A 15,624-nucleotide genomic window follows, 5' to 3' on the forward strand; every position below is an offset into this window, starting at 1 on the left:
GCAAAGTGGTGTCATATGTTGTGAGTTTCAGCACAGGCCGAAAAGTCACTTCAGGTAAGTGACATCCCAGGGAATGAGCTAGGCTGATTGCTGAAGACCAGCTATATCAGCAGAGCTTCTCAGGGCTTTCACTAAAGCTCTCCACCGGAAAAACTCTGTCCTGAGGCAGCTTCAGACAAAGCTCTTTCTAAAGGTGGATTGCTGGAAGAAATCTTGCTTATGTAGTGGGCTCCTGAGAAAGCTGGCAGGCTGTTCATAAGTGAAAGTGCTGAGCAAATTTGGAAATATGTAGTCAAAGGATCTGTCTACGGACTTGACCATCCAGTCTCAGTATCTGAAGAGTTCATATATTCCTGGAGAGCTTTGGATACTACACACTCTACAGCCCAGGTCATCATGAGTCAAGTTTTCTTATTGCATACTCTATAGCTAGGGCTGTGGTGGAGGATAAGGTGACAGGCTTATTAACATACATATTTCTCTGATGGTTTGCCCAATTTTTAGGCCTGTGGATGGAAAAATTATACCTGCTCGACCTCCCCCACCTAAAGCTGTTCCTGGAAGGCCACCTCCTCCAAAACTCTCTGCAGCCAAGACCTCCTCCCAGAAGGATGCTCTTTCACGATCTACTTCTGACATAGCTTCTGATAAAAAACCCAGCAAGTTCAGATTGGGATCCAAGAGAGCAAAAAGTCAAGTCTCTAAAAATCCAGATCCAGCATTACCTCCTAGACCTAAACCAGGTCATCCTCTCTACAATAAATACATGGTGAGAATTGAGACAGAATATCTGAGACTGTGTTTATAAAACAGTGCTGGTTAAAATAGTAGCAAAAAAGGTAATAAGGGTAGGTTACTATGATGTGGCTTTCAAAGTGCATCTATCAGCATAATCTTCCTTAGAAAATACTAATAGATAAATAATGGTAAGTACCATAAGGTAATACTGGAGAAAGCAAAATATATATGCAAAGTATAGATATGTGTGTGTGTATTTTTGTGTATATGTGTAATTTTTTTAAATCTCTTTAATGCATAGATTTGGTTTTGGAGGGTTCATTTTACAGCCACCAGTTCTGCTATCTATTACAGCACATAAAATGACACTAAACAGTTGCGTTTGTATATTGTTTTTCCCTGTATATGTCAAAATGCTTAAAAAATTGGGGGGCATTAGAACTTAAAAAGTAGTTTATCTTGCTTAATCAAACATGCAAAGCGTGAGCAATGTAACATCATTTCTCTTACATTTTCATCCTATTGATGCCATCCCTTTTCATCATAAAAATGTTTGGTTTTGGTATTGCATGTGTTGTTAGGGAATATTAAATATAAATGGATCAACATTACAGATAAAAAAGGAAGAGTCTTTCTCCAGATACTTGAAACTGGTCAGTGATGAGAGCTGGTGACTGCTTGAACCAATGCTGTTGTCAAAAAAAAGCACCCACACAACCATAGCATGACCAACATCAACATTCAGCATGAAGTGGAAACTTTCTGTTGCCTTCTCTTTGACCACTATTGCATTTAGATCCTTGGTGGAACAGAGGAGCGAGACAGAGAAAGATGTATCTTAGTAGAAACGCCTTTGAGATAAGGGAAGCATGTTGCTTCCTCTCTGGTGTAGCCACACCTGTTTACCTAAGAAATGTGTGACGTGTATTTTGTAGATGAGATATTTTTCAGTAGCAGATCACTAGTAATTCTTTGCCCTCAAGTGTTACGGTCAATGAAATTTTCCTCCCAGGCTGTTTTTCCAGCACCCTCCCTGAAAAATGAATACATTTCTGTGTCAGTGTGTTGCTGACCATATGGTATGACACCGGTTAGGTGGCTAAGACACTTTCAAAGAGGATGTCAACACCTGGATTTCTCGAAGCGACAGTTCATAACACCAGCAGTCCTGTTCTGAATGCCTTCCAAAGGAGCTTGTCCTCTTCCACTGGACTCCTAAATTAGTTGCCTGTAGTAGGTGGTTTGAATAGTTCCATCGCCTGACTGTTCTCACTTGCAGGGGGAATTTCAGGTGCTTAGAAGTGAAACAAACTCTTCCATTTGCCTCTATTTCTATTCAAGCTACCTGTGCCTCATGGAGTTGCCAAGGAAAATTGTCTTCCCAGGAACCCTGGAGAACTGTCCTCTAAGGTAAGGCATTTTTTTCTGCTGATAAATATGTAATGAACAAGACTCCTGTTGCGTTTAAGTATCAAGTGCTTTAGGCTTTAAAGGTTACACTGGGAAATGTAACAGTGGTTTATTAAATCCTTGTGTTTCTTTAATAAAAACAAAACAACCACCAAACCAAAACCCAATAATGGTGATTTCCCTTCTAGCACAGGGACATTCTGCTTATGGAGCAAACAGTAATTACTTGGAGTGCCAGAAAGGAGAGGAAACTGGTAAAGTTCCTCTGTCTTATAGGAAGATAACCACTCCTTTAGCTGAGTATCTGAAAAGTGGGCAAAAGATAAGCGAGTAGCTTTATGAAGTACATGTACATGATATATCAGTGAATTGGCTTTGACATACAGACTTCAAAGTATTTTCCTCTCTCTGCTTCTGCAGAACTTAGCTTGTTTTTAGGGCATGACTGTATTAATATTAAATAGCTAGTATAAATTATAGCTATGAGCAGCCTTTTTGATTGTTATCAGAAAACTACATGGCTGAAATAGATTTCTATACAATCAGTTGTTATCTGTTGTAATTCATATTATTCTGGCCTTATCTTTGTCCATATTGGGCTTTTTTGATTGGGGTTTCTGTGTGGATGAATTACTTTGAATGTAATTCACACACAGCGATTGTCATCAATACAGTCTAAAAATTCCTAGTGGGTGGGACAGAGAAGAAGGCTTAGCATTTTGAGTATAATTTGCCTTTATAAAGATCTCACAACAAACTTGTCATTTCCCCTCAGCATTATCTTTCTGTAAGCAAAGGCCTAGTGGCTTGCTTACCCCTCCAAAATGCTTGGCAGTTGGCAGATGTGCTGCCCCTGCTGAGTGTGCTGGGGAGGGTTGGGCTGGGGTGTTCTCTCTGAGCAAGGAGGAGTAACTGGCGGCACGCAGTACTGAGCAACAGTGAAAATTTGTCCACAGCCCTTGAGTGAGAGTTGCTATCACTGCTCCAGATTTCTGACCCACAGAGACAGATGAGGCTTTCTCTATGCTGGGAAAAGTTACATGCCTTCCCTTCCTTTTACTGGCTCAAAAGTAGATTTTGGTGAAATGCATTCTGGTTTACACTGGTGAAAGGCATACAGAATTCAGACCCATAGCTGTGTGACCAATACTAACCATTGCCTCCAGAAGTGATTCTCTGATACCAGGACAACATTGCGTCCAAAGTCAGAAAGTTACTTTCAAAGTACGTAACAGAGAATCTCTGTTAGTATCTTCCATGATTTATAAACTACTTGGATTTATTTGTTGTTGTCAGGATTCAAACCACCCTCCAAAAGTTTCTGACACAAGTGCACCTCATGCTGTAGTCCTGCATGATTTTCCTGCAGGTAAGTAAATGTGAATATTCTGGAAACTTGTTTTACTCCAAGACTTTCAGATGGGAATTTTCTTAGGAATTAGAGCTTAAAAATGATGAGGAAGCTTAGCCTGCAAGGTCTGCATGTAGAGTTGTTCAAACCCAGGGGTTTAGCTATAGTTGAGCCAGTCTTTTAGTTAAAGCTAACTGGTTTATCAAGTATAATTAAGCCTTTTTGAAAACCCATTCTGCTTTTGTCTGTGGTATTTATATTAAGAAGGTTTTACTTAGAGAAAATCAGTTAGTGTGACAACTACCGTTAACTGAAATGATGCTGTCTTACAGAGCATGCTGATGACTTGGACCTTCATTCTGGAGATACAGTTTGTCTTTTGGAGAAAATCGATACCGAGTGGTACAGAGGAAAATGTGGGAACCGCACAGGGATATTTCCTGCCAGCTTTGTTAAAGTAGTTGTATGTAGGCTTTGTATGCATTGCTACATAAGATCCTATTGCATTGGTTTTCTGGTTCTGTTTTACTATAGCTCCTGCGTGTTAACTCCATTCTGTATTTAGATAATCTCTTTTCCCTCTGGCAACACAGAAGACATATCAACTTGTTTGTGTTGTATTAGAAAGATGCTTCATTTGGCACGACCAATTTGTGTTACGGGGATTATTTTGCTGTTAATTTGAAGCCAAGTGAGAAAATCATGGCCCTTACCAGATTCTCTTTGTTAACCCAGGTAGTTTCTCAGGGTCTACAGAGCAGATTATTTTTCACAGCTGCATGTAAGAATCAACACTCAGTAAGATGATTGCTTTTTGTGCCTCCCTCCCACCCCCCAGCTTCTCTCATGTTCTTGTCCCTTGAACTGTGCTGGAATCACCACTTTTATAGCCATGTAGTGAACTAGGTCAGAGCAGCAGTTGGGCCCAACGAAAAAGAGTTTTTTTCTTCCCAGAATATTTTTTTCCAGCTGGATCAATTCATCTAAGTGGCTTACTAAGTGGCTGCACAAATGGCTGTGCTGGCACAGTGCAAGGAGATTGTGTTGTTGCAAATGAGCAGCTTAAAGCAATCCTGTTACTGAATGTGACACTTGACAGTAAATGGCAGGCAAGAGACAGGTACTGTTTTGGAGGCCAAAAGCAATTAATTGCCTCATCCTTAAAAGAGATACATCAAAAGCTGGGTCAAATCTATTGCAAGCCTGTGTCTGAGATTGAAGTCCATTTTGTGGCAGTAGAAATGGCCATTGGGCTCTCCACGCCAGCCACACGGACATGGAGGAATGCTAAACTGACACCTGGATGCAGTGAAGGTGTATGACTGGGCATTAAAGACAGTAAGTCTGTGTCGAGCCGGGACAGCGGGCAGAGATGAGCACTGCTGCTACATGGACAATACCAAGTAGTGTGTTACACAAGGTGTCTGTTTAGTTTATAACAGTGTTATTGGAGAAAAAAATTCAGATTTGAGAAGTGCTGAAGAATAAAAACTAGGCTTGGGGTTAGTAATAATGGAACTATGCTCGATTTGCTTTCACGAGAAAGATTTGTTAGCTAAATTGATTAGCTGCTTCTACACAGACCAAAAATTTAAATTAAAGTTCTTGTTAATAGTGGTGGCTAATAGAGAAAGATTTTATGTTAAAGCTGTGGAATGAATATTTGGGGTCAAATTTGGCATTGATACAGACAGCTACAACTTCCTAAGAGCAAGGGAAGATGCTTTTCAAATTTCTATTTCAGTTGTAAAATGTGGTTACCCTTTGAGTGCAAAAATCTTTTGTTTCAGCAAAATAAAAAAAAAAAAAAAGGAAAAGAGTGCTGTACATGAGGCTAATTTACTGAGTGAATTCTCCTGTTCATTCATGTCAGGTTTGATCTTCGTACAAGGTCTCTATACAATATGCTATAGTGTGTTTTACAATATTGAGCTGGGTTGTAGCTTGATGTCTGGACACCTAACATTAATACATGGTTATTACTTCCCATAGAACCTTCAGAGCACCACAGATACCAGCTCCTCTAGCAAGAGCACTGCAAAGATTATTTGTCCTAAAAGGCAGCATGATTTCCTCCAGTCCTTCACATAAACTAATGAAACATTCTTGTTGATTTTGATGGGAACTGGCTCATGCGATAGTGAGCTGTCACCCAAAGCTCCTCACCAGGGTCTCTAGGCTTGTCGTCTTACACTAAATCTCACAGATCATCCTTTGTGTCACACTAAAAATACAATTGAAGTCCTCTTATGATAAAGGACTTGAATGCTGCCTGTTTGATATATCTGTGTATTGATTTTCTAAATTATATTTCCCCAATTCAAGTGAGATTTGTGAGATGTGTTTTTGTTTGGAGGACAGCTGGCTACCAAAGCCCGGAAAGGATATGTGTAAACAATAATTTTGTCTATTGTGATATATTGTGCTAGTAAATAATAGAAAGCAATTACCAATTGCAAGTTGGGAGCTAAATGCAACACCACGTAGTAGCATCCAGTCCCATATTCTGTCAATCAGTCATGCCATCAGTAGAAACAGTAAACCAGCTTCATAAAAGAAAACATTAAATAGTGCTCCTTGTTTGCATGAGATGATAGAAAAATGATAAATCAGGCATACGCAACCAAAATCTACATTAATATGGTCATATATCATAGCATGCCAGTGACTAGAACGCATCACATGGAGGTCATAACTGGAGCTGATGCTTAGCTGAAAAACAGATTATTTTAACCAGTTCCAAGTTTATTGTAGTTATGTTGCCGTGAGCTTGAAATAGAAGATTTTACTTATTTCGTTGTCTTATTAGATTGATGTTCCAGAAGAAGGCAACAGGAAAAAAATACCTTGTTCATCACGATGTATTAAGTGAGTCAGATAAATCTTATTTTCTTTCTCATCTTGATTTACTAGGAAGTAAAAAGAAAGATAACTTTGAAGCAGGTGTTATCTGTGCTGAGGTTAATATGGTTAACAGTTTCTTCACCAGAATATATTTTAAAAATTAAGCTCTCAAAACTGAAAGTTTATGGTGTTTTAATGAGACTCATTCAGGTAAAAAAAACCCTAAAAACTCACTTATTGGCTTCAAAAAATTGGTAGATCACTTTGTAATAAATGTTCGTATAGATACAGTCCCCTTCACTCACTTTCCTTCCTCTTACGATCTGTATTAGAAGAGCATCTCCCATAATTTTTCATGAAAATTGGTTACAGAAACTCTGAACCAATCTGATTAACTTCAGCAGCATTGCACTCCCCTCTCTTTGCTCCTGGCCTTGTTACTTTCTTCCAGTATCCTCATAAGATGTAAATAGTCGGGCTCCTTGAAAGAACAAGATAAAATGGGACAGAATATAGCTGTACTTTAAGTAGAGAAAGCTCTCTAACCTTGAAGTGTGTAACTGTACAGGTGAATCTAAAGTTCCCCAGATCAAATTATCAAATGTACTTCAAGCACTTTCATTTCTGTTTTGCAAACAGCTTGTACTAAATTTGTGGGCAAGGAACAACTTTTCATGCCATTTTTACTCAATGATGATTTATTGGATTTCATAATCATTCACTGCAGCAATTAAAGCAAATTCAGGCAGAGGCAGGAACTAGTATCAATGGGATCGTTCAGTTTGTTCTTCAGGTAGAGCTTGGCTTGTCTTAACCAAAACTTTACTTTTAAAAGCTGCTTCTGGAACTAAGAAAGAAACAGAAAGTGCTAGCTCTGTCCTGAAGCTTTTGCAAAGATACGAGTCGAGGACAGGGATGGGAATCAAGCTTCTTGCATTGGTCATATGCTATGATGCTATAGAAAGAATTAAAGCCTATTATCACTTTTTTCTAGCATGGTATTTCTAATAAATCAAAAATTTTCTTAGAGTAATTTATTAAATTTATTTTAATAGTTTGTTAAATTATTAAATCTATTTAAGTGAGGAAAAAAAATTCTTTATTATACCAAATTATGTAAAATTTATCAGATGCATTGATGTTTCTTTCTTCAACAGATGATAACTTATTTCCTCATGCCTGGCATAAATTTTAGAGAATAAATTTTGTCAAGGTAGATGAAAACTAGCTTCCCCCTATGAAACCTCCATGTGTTTGGGATTTGGGACAAATACACAATACCCATCCCCCACGTGTTTGACTGCATCTAAATTGGGTGCTAGCTCCAAAAAACCATAAAACTCTTATACAAAAGCATATCAGGACACTTGGATATGGGAAAAAATATAAAAGGGGATATGTAGCCCAGAAATAAAGTGGTATTTTTGTTGTTGTTTGGAAGAGAAATAGGGTCTTATGCAAAATACTGCAACAGCCAGGAACTGGGATGCAGAAGTTGTGTCCAGCTCCTCCAGACTCATCCTCCTCAGAAAGCAGACATGAGAACCAGGGCTAGACCCCAAATTTCCACCTGTTCTACCTCCAGTGCATTCTTTCATCATTTTAATTCATGATCTCAATCCATATTTTGCACAATGCTGCCTTATTATTAAGTGGACAATAATAATAAATAAGCAAAGTATGTTTCTCTTTTGTTTGTGCAGAGGCCCAAGATGTGTAGCACGATTTGAATATATCGGAGATCAGAAAGATGAGCTGAGTTTTTCAGAAGGTGAAACTATTATCCTTAAAGAATATGTAAATGAAGAGTGGGCCAAAGGAGAGCTCAGAGGCATGTCTGGAATTTTCCCCTTGAACTTTGTGGAAGTAATTGAAGATCTGCCTGGGACAGGTAGGAATATGTTTGCAAAAATCTTCCAGAACATGGTTTCGTACTGCATTCATATAGGCAGCATATAGGAGAAAAGTCCAAAAGGACAATGAATGCGGGAAGGAGGTAGAAAGGGGGAGAAGACAGATAAGAAAAATCAAAAGGAGTAGCAGGACTTCTTAAGAAGGTATTCACATAAGCACTTTGAATATCTAAAATCTCTATCATTAGTAATGTTTTGCATAGTCATTGCTGCTATTCTAAGTTGTCCTTTACCTATGTAGGTACAGGAGCAGCACTGAAGAACAAGGTGGAGGTTTCTTCTTCCCTTCCTCAGGTAATAAAATTTTATAGGTCAGGGCCAGAATTTCCATAGCAGTTTCATAGACTTACAGGGACTTTCTATTATAATGTCAGATTAGCTGCACAACTTTAAACCTGACCGTAAAACACAACTCCCACAGCACACAATGCTGCATGGTCACATCTTGAATTCTGACAGTTGGCCTGAACTGATTGAATTCATAGCTTTTGGCAAATTAACATAAGTAAATTTTTATTCTTTGTGCTTAAGCAAATTCTTGTTAGCTCTATTTTAAGTATTGCTGCAGTGGTCTAATTTTGAATTCATTAATCCTGTCCCCTGCCACCAATGATAAAAAGGAATGCATCTGAGCCTAGATGAAATTCTGGGGTAATTGCTGAAATGCCATTCTAGTCTACATCTGCAGTGACACTATTGTATGAGAGAAAGTCAGGACACCCATGTTCTGTACAGCTGCTTTCACCAGTATCCATCAGCTTATGGGCTCTATTAATGCTTCTAAAATTAATGCATTTCTTCTGTTCACTTGAATAGAACAACAGATGCTCAGTAGAGTGGTGTGAAGCACTTCATGATTTTACAGCAGAAACCAAAGACGATTTGTCCTTTAAAAAGGGAGACTACATCCAAATATTGGAACAAGTAGATTCGGAGTGGTATAGAGGAAGACTGAATGAAAAGGAAGGGGTTTTCCCGGCAGTTTTTGTTCAGACCTGCTCAGGTACAGTGCTCCTACTAGATGGCAATTCATTATTCCTTGGGTTGTGACTGTCATAACAGAGTTCTGGGAGAACCCAACTATTCCATTGCATTAACAAGCCACACACCACCACAGCCCTTAATATCCTAAAGCTGAACGAAGCATTGAACCACCCTTTCTAATAAGGGCAATGTAATGCTCTAGTCAGTAAGTCATCCGGGAGGTGACACAGGTTCTGGGTCAGTTTAAAGTGTGGTTTGGGCACATGCAAAACAGGACCATTGAACTGCCTTTCAGGGGTACAAAAGATGGGGGGAAGCCAGGTTCTCCCGCAGCTGAAGAAAAACACTGCAGCACAGCTAAAGAGGTGGCAGAGCTGCAAATAACCGCAACTGCTGCCTCTTGGCACAGAACTATCGTAATCCCCTTGGTGAACAAGGAATGAACGCTGCTTGCTCTCCTCAAGCTTCTGTTTGGTCCTCAAATCAATGCAGTCAAAACCTTCACAGAGGACACAGAAAATCACATTTTTTTCCCCATAGCTTTGGCAAGTAAAGCCACAAGTGAAAGTTGACAGGAAATAAATTCCACCTAACTGGCAAATAGCACACACCAAGTGCCGCTTCACCTCCAAGTACAAAGAGGAAAAGTCAGCTTTTATTAGATATCGCCATTGGAAATCTCAAGTAAGTGAACTTTAAATTTAGTACCATTAGAAGCAGAACCATGAGAATGTGTTAGTACTGTAAAATGAACTGGGGACAGTAGGTATTTTTATTCCAGTAGGACAGTGAATTTGCTAAGCAGCCGTAGCAATAATATCTGGACACCCTGTAGCACACTCGTGGGGAGAAAACATGAGAATGACAGGAAACTTCTCCAGGAACAGAGATTTATTTCACTCCAATCTAAATAACTTGTCTTGTCCACGTTCTGCAGCCAGAGTAGAGCGATCACAGTCTGTAGGAGGGAAGAAAGGAAAAGCCAAAGCTCTTTATGATTTTCATGGAGAAAATGAAGATGAGCTTTCCTTCAAAGTAAGTACCTCTCTTAGCCCAGTTTTTCAAAAGGTCTTATGCTCCTAAAGAATGCTAGAAAATAGGATTTATCCACCGTGAAAATAGGCTTGGAACAAGAAAGAAGAACGAACAAAGCACATAGAACAGGCATAGACATTAACACATTTGATAAATAGCCTCTCTAAAAAAATTTTTGCCCTTACCACTTCTGTTTCATATTGGTGAAATCTTCACTGAAGACATTGAAAGGAGGTCAGGAATTGCAGAATTCCTCTGCCTTCTCTGATCCAGTAAACGTGACAAGACAAACACACCTCATTTTGCAGTACGTTCAGCTCTTGACCAGTTGATGCAGTCAATGGAGCCTCTCTTTCAACTCGGAAGACAGCAACGAGAAGGAGATCATAGTAAGAGTGCCAGTGCTATAGCAGCGATGCCTCTAAGGGACACCTAGTACAGCAAAATCTAGAAGTTTGACAGCACAATACCTAGTTGCCATGGGAGAAAGGGGAGAAATTAAATCCTTGCTGGATGCCCAGATAATATTAAGCAGCATGAACAAGAAACAGCATGCCCTTGTAGATTCAAAGTCATGATTTAGGTAACTGTGTCCTCAAAAGCAAGTTTCCAAGAAAGAGCGGACTTTCACAGCAGGCCCAAAGTTGTGTTTATCAGCTGGAACGCCCTATTTTTCTCTTTCTAAAGCTAGCAAAATAATTAGTTTTAGCGTTAGCAGCTTGCAATGCTGAAAGGATAGATGATTCTTTAAAGCAGAAAAGGGGAATTGAGGTACTGGAAGAAAGGCCAGGGCCATGAAAGTACTTCAGATGCAGGGTGTGGCACGGGAAGATGAAAACAGGAACAAGGATCAAATACAGGAGCTGCAGTTTATTTTAAGTGCCACCCTGAGCTACTTAGATGATTGCTTTCCTTTTTGGGAAAGTAAAGTTTCCAAAGGTAAAAGGAAGGTTTCCAAGTGCTGGAAAATATTGGGACTATATTAAAAAATAAAAAGCTTTGAAGCATTTGAAGAAAAGAAGCCCTCATAACAGAGCAAGGAAACACACACAAATAACAAGTAAAGCAGGGGGCCTGTGAGCCAGCTCTCTAACATACCTGCCTACCTCGAAAGCTTAAGCAACTCAAGAAGTTATCCAGCAGTGCTATTTTTTTTTTCTTTCTGGAAGGCAGTGATTTTTCAGCATAGACAAGTATATACCCTAGGAGAAGCTTCAGCTGGTTTTGGCAAACAATCTCAGAGAGATATAACCAACAGAGGAGACTGGTCACATCCTTCTTCTATTTGATTGATATTAATTGCTTCTGAATCACATCAGCTATGCATGCATTAACATTGCACAGTAAGCTCTACTGGCTCACATTACTCCTTCTCTTACAGGCAGGTGATACAATAACAGAGCTGGAATCTGTAGACAAGGACTGGATGAGTGGAGAGATACAAGGAAAGTCTGGGATATTTCCCAAGAACTTTGTTCAGATTTTAATAACACCATGAAGTGTTGCCTCTCTTTGTACTCCCTGCATGCGGGAGAGAATGTTTTCTAAAGGCACAGCAAAGACTTCAATGTGTTTTGACTATCAATGTTTTGCACTACTTTTTCTAGACAGTCATACTAGTATCTTGAAGTCAAATAAGAAAATTTTAGCCTTTTGTGACAGTGTATGTAGTCATGCTTCATGAATGCTCTAAGAGCAAATACAAGCAGGATTTTTAGTGGTTTTCAACTAGGGAAATACTGTGGTGCAACACCATTTTAACTTAAATAGCGTTCTAGTATGTTTACTATCTGGTATTACATTTATCATGTACAAAGTCTGCATAAAGTAAGCTGCTTTGGGCTTCTTTAAAAGCTTTTTTGAAATCCAAATTTAAAAAATTTTTTTTCAGATATAATTACAGCACTCAGTACGTAGATCAAGTTCGATATTCAGGTTTCATTACTGCTTGACTTCCACATTAGCCGTAGAATCCATTTGTTTTATGACTTAGAGGTTAAGGAAGATAACTCATATTTCATAGTAGAGAAATATCAAATTTAAGACTGGTAAGAGGAAAAAATCAGAAGCAAATCCTTGTGTAGTATTCTTCTATTCTTAGCCCAAGCTGCTCATACAGGAAGATCACAAAAGTAAAACTTGCAGTATTTTGCCTCTTAATGAATAATGTTCAAATTGATATGAATGATCTTAGACCTTCCTCCCTTCCCCCAAAATCCTTTCCAGATATAGGTTTAGATTTTTCTACTGCCCACTGCACCATGGTACCCTTCTTTCCCAGCTGAAGTTAGTTGTCACAAACAGCATTTACTGAGCTTTCTCAGATCCCCTCCGTGCAGTAACTGCACTATTCCAACTATTTGCCCATCCACCCCCTTCATGGAAGTGGAAAGCCAGTCTTCACTCAGTCTGCATTTCATTTGTCACTCAAGCACTGGAACATACTTCAGTAACACTATTCCTATCCTTAACATGAAGGATATTATACAGCTTTGGTTTTAGCTTTCAGCAGACATGGAATTAGTTTTCACTTTGTTACCACATACCAACTATACTGAGCATCATTATAAACGGTCTGTCGAGGCCTTAAGGAAAACATGCCTGGCAAGAGGTTACTTCAAGAAGCTCTAACAAAAGCATTTAGTAAAAAGCAGCAATGTGACTTGAACAACAAACTCAGACAGACATGACTGATGTAGCATCACATTATAGAGACTTCTGGTAGTAAAATCCTTTTTGCAACACTTAGTTTCTGACAAAATAGTTAAATGCATCTTGATTAACTGCTAACTTCATCAGACTAGAATAGAAAAAATTATGCTGCAGTTGGGTCTCTCGTCGCTGACTGTATTCCATCACTTTTGTACTATACAACAAAAAGGAACCAGTAAGCTGTTAGCATGAGTCATTATGTCAGAGAGATGCAGGTCACCAGGTAACAAGATACCTGTACAAGATTTTTCTTTGTGGGTCTGGAAATTCAGGTTGCAAAAGGGCCAACAGCTGAGTGGTGGATGGAGACTGGAAACTAGAATCATGATTGACCTTGAGATAGTTTTGACTTAATGATATGCCTGCCTACAACTTTATCGATACGAGGTCCAAGTGTTACAGCAACAAATACCTACTGCTGCAAAAGATGGGGGTGCATCTAAATTGGTGTCTAAGCAAGCTGGCAAGAGTAGCCCTCCCCATCCGCTACACTTTGGTTACCATCACAGCAGGGAGAAACAAGCTTACAGCCAAAAACGAACTGAAGGACTTCCCACAGCAGGGAATAGGTCTCAGCAGCAGGCTGGAGCTCGCCTGAAGCAAGCCCAAAGAACATGCAGCACAGACATGAGGTCCTCGCTCTGCAGAGTCACTGTTATGCCACAGTATCTGCAAATATAGACACAGGCATTAGCCCTCTGATTTTTTTTCTCTAGAAGCTTCACGAACATGAAGTGTTGTAGATTTAAACTGCATCAATACCATTCACACAACTGGGGGATGAAAATCACACAAAGGTTTAATGAGCTGAGGACTGGATTTCTACTTTCATTAAGGGGATTAACATTATAAAACCAATTATAAATGATGTGCTATTCTAGAAAGATGGAAACACAACAATTTATATAGCTATTATTCAGTTTTACCATCTCCAACAAGCCTAATCCAGAACTCCTGTGGAATCAAATTTTAACGTAAGTCCACCTCTGAGGACAACCCTTCCCACTCTCCAAGCTCTCCTGCCAGGAGATGCCAAAGGTTCTTGTTGTTTATTCCAATAAAAAAAAAAAAGCCATCTCCTTCTAGAGAAATCCAAGGAAACAAATAGATAGATAGCTTTCCTGACTCCTGCAAGCCCCACTCAAGACTTTTCAACCTAAACTTTCAATGGATCACCCTATTAAAACAGGCTTCTCCCACCATGACCTGCACCAACACAATTCCTGAACCTCCAGCGAGCACAACAGGGGGAGAACAGCAGAACCAGGCAAAGCCCACACCAACAACAGAATACCCGGGTCCTCCAAAGACATACTGCATCATTGTCGTGGTGGATGAGGCTTACATATATGTTGTTTACTTACTGTTTGTCTGGCAGTTTTATAAGATTTTGATACAAGTCTCGGAAGTAGAACTGAATTTTTAGATATTTTTCAAATTTCCTCTTCCCCGTTTTTATAACTCTGTATTGACCAGTTGTTTTTGTAACTTCCACTGAATGTTTAAAGTCAGTGCCTGTCAGTAGATAAAGACCACTCCGGTTTATTTTAATCATCTCCTCCCTATTATGCAGGGCAGGAAGAGCAGCAAAGCCTTGTATTCAGAGCAAGGAGTGCCATCTAAAGGCTGCTTGCATTACTGCAGGCAGCTAAAACTTAAAACTGAAACAAGTTATATGCTTGGCTTTTACAGGAAGGGATTTTCTTAAAGACTCGATACCTAGTATCGCCATGAAACTGCATACAGATCATAACATAAAATTCCTAAGGTATACAGTACATAATTTGCAAAAAAAAAAAAACCCGAGAATGAGGTGGAGGCACAAATCCTAACTGCGATATAGTAGCAAATTTCAGCTGTAACCTTGAAATTCAGCTAGAGCCCCAGACATGAGAAGAATAAAAGCTTCTTTGATCAAAACATTTTCTGTTTGACCCACCCTCTGGAAATATCTTCAGGAAGACATCTTTGTTCCGTGTACAATTAACAGTGTCCTAAATAAATCTTTGTTAAGTTCAGTAAGTTTGTCATGGTACCTCTGTAAATTAAGAATGTATTTAACCAATAAATTTTTATAATTAAGTCGTGATTGCATTTCTATTGTCTTACATTGTGCAGAGCTGAGCTCTCCACTTAGCATGACAGTTTTATGGATCTCAATCTGCTTATACATTTAACCCAACAGCAAAAACACCCCAAACACAGATAATACAGCATCGCATCCCTTTATGAGCAGTCCAAACCCGTCAGGGAATCCTGATGGCTTTAACACAGTTTATTCAAGCCTTCTGACTCCGGTATGTTTCACTTACCACCTGCAGAATCTATGACATTTGCTGCCTGCAGCAACCAGGCTATCATCACAGTGTATCACACAAGATGGTCCTGCTCTACTCTTGCCATGGGCAAAATTACTTGTGATGAACACACGGGCTGAGCCTGAGCTGATCAGCAACTCCGCGTGTACTTCAAGTGTGCTCTGCTGATTGCTGCTATTCATACACCACGGTTTTTCAGCTGATGTTTTTGTACAGAAAATACAGAGGATGCACAAAAATTTCCTCCCTGCTTCCTTTTCTCCATCTGAAATAATTTTGTAAAGCATCCATTTACCCAGAGCCCCTATGTGGTAATGCC

At 39.3% G+C, this 15,624-nt stretch overlaps 1 protein-coding gene across 3 annotated transcripts in view; it reads left to right on the forward strand.

Annotated features, from left to right (window-relative positions):
* Window positions 1-15,069, forward strand: part of SH3D19 (SH3 domain containing 19) — a 71,222-nt gene extending 56,153 nt beyond the window's left edge. For all 3 annotated transcript variants that reach the window (XM_068403305.1, XM_068403307.1, XM_068403306.1), the window contains 10 exons: window positions 505-769; window positions 2,080-2,148; window positions 3,445-3,517; window positions 3,832-3,962; window positions 6,309-6,367; window positions 8,047-8,234; window positions 8,498-8,550; window positions 9,073-9,259; window positions 10,178-10,275; window positions 11,657-15,069. In XM_068403305.1, coding sequence (XP_068259406.1) covers window positions 505-769; window positions 2,080-2,148; window positions 3,445-3,517; window positions 3,832-3,962; window positions 6,309-6,367; window positions 8,047-8,234; window positions 8,498-8,550; window positions 9,073-9,259; window positions 10,178-10,275; window positions 11,657-11,773 — 1,240 coding nt within the window. In that variant the 3' untranslated portion in view covers window positions 11,774-15,069. The remainder of the gene's footprint in view (window positions 1-504; window positions 770-2,079; window positions 2,149-3,444; window positions 3,518-3,831; window positions 3,963-6,308; window positions 6,368-8,046; window positions 8,235-8,497; window positions 8,551-9,072; window positions 9,260-10,177; window positions 10,276-11,656) is intronic.
* Window positions 15,070-15,624: the final 555 nt, after the last annotated feature.

The sequence above is a fragment of the Nyctibius grandis genome, chromosome 6 (genome assembly GCF_013368605.1).
Source record: "Nyctibius grandis isolate bNycGra1 chromosome 6, bNycGra1.pri, whole genome shotgun sequence".
In the NCBI taxonomy this organism is placed as follows: Eukaryota; Metazoa; Chordata; class Aves; order Nyctibiiformes; family Nyctibiidae; genus Nyctibius; species Nyctibius grandis.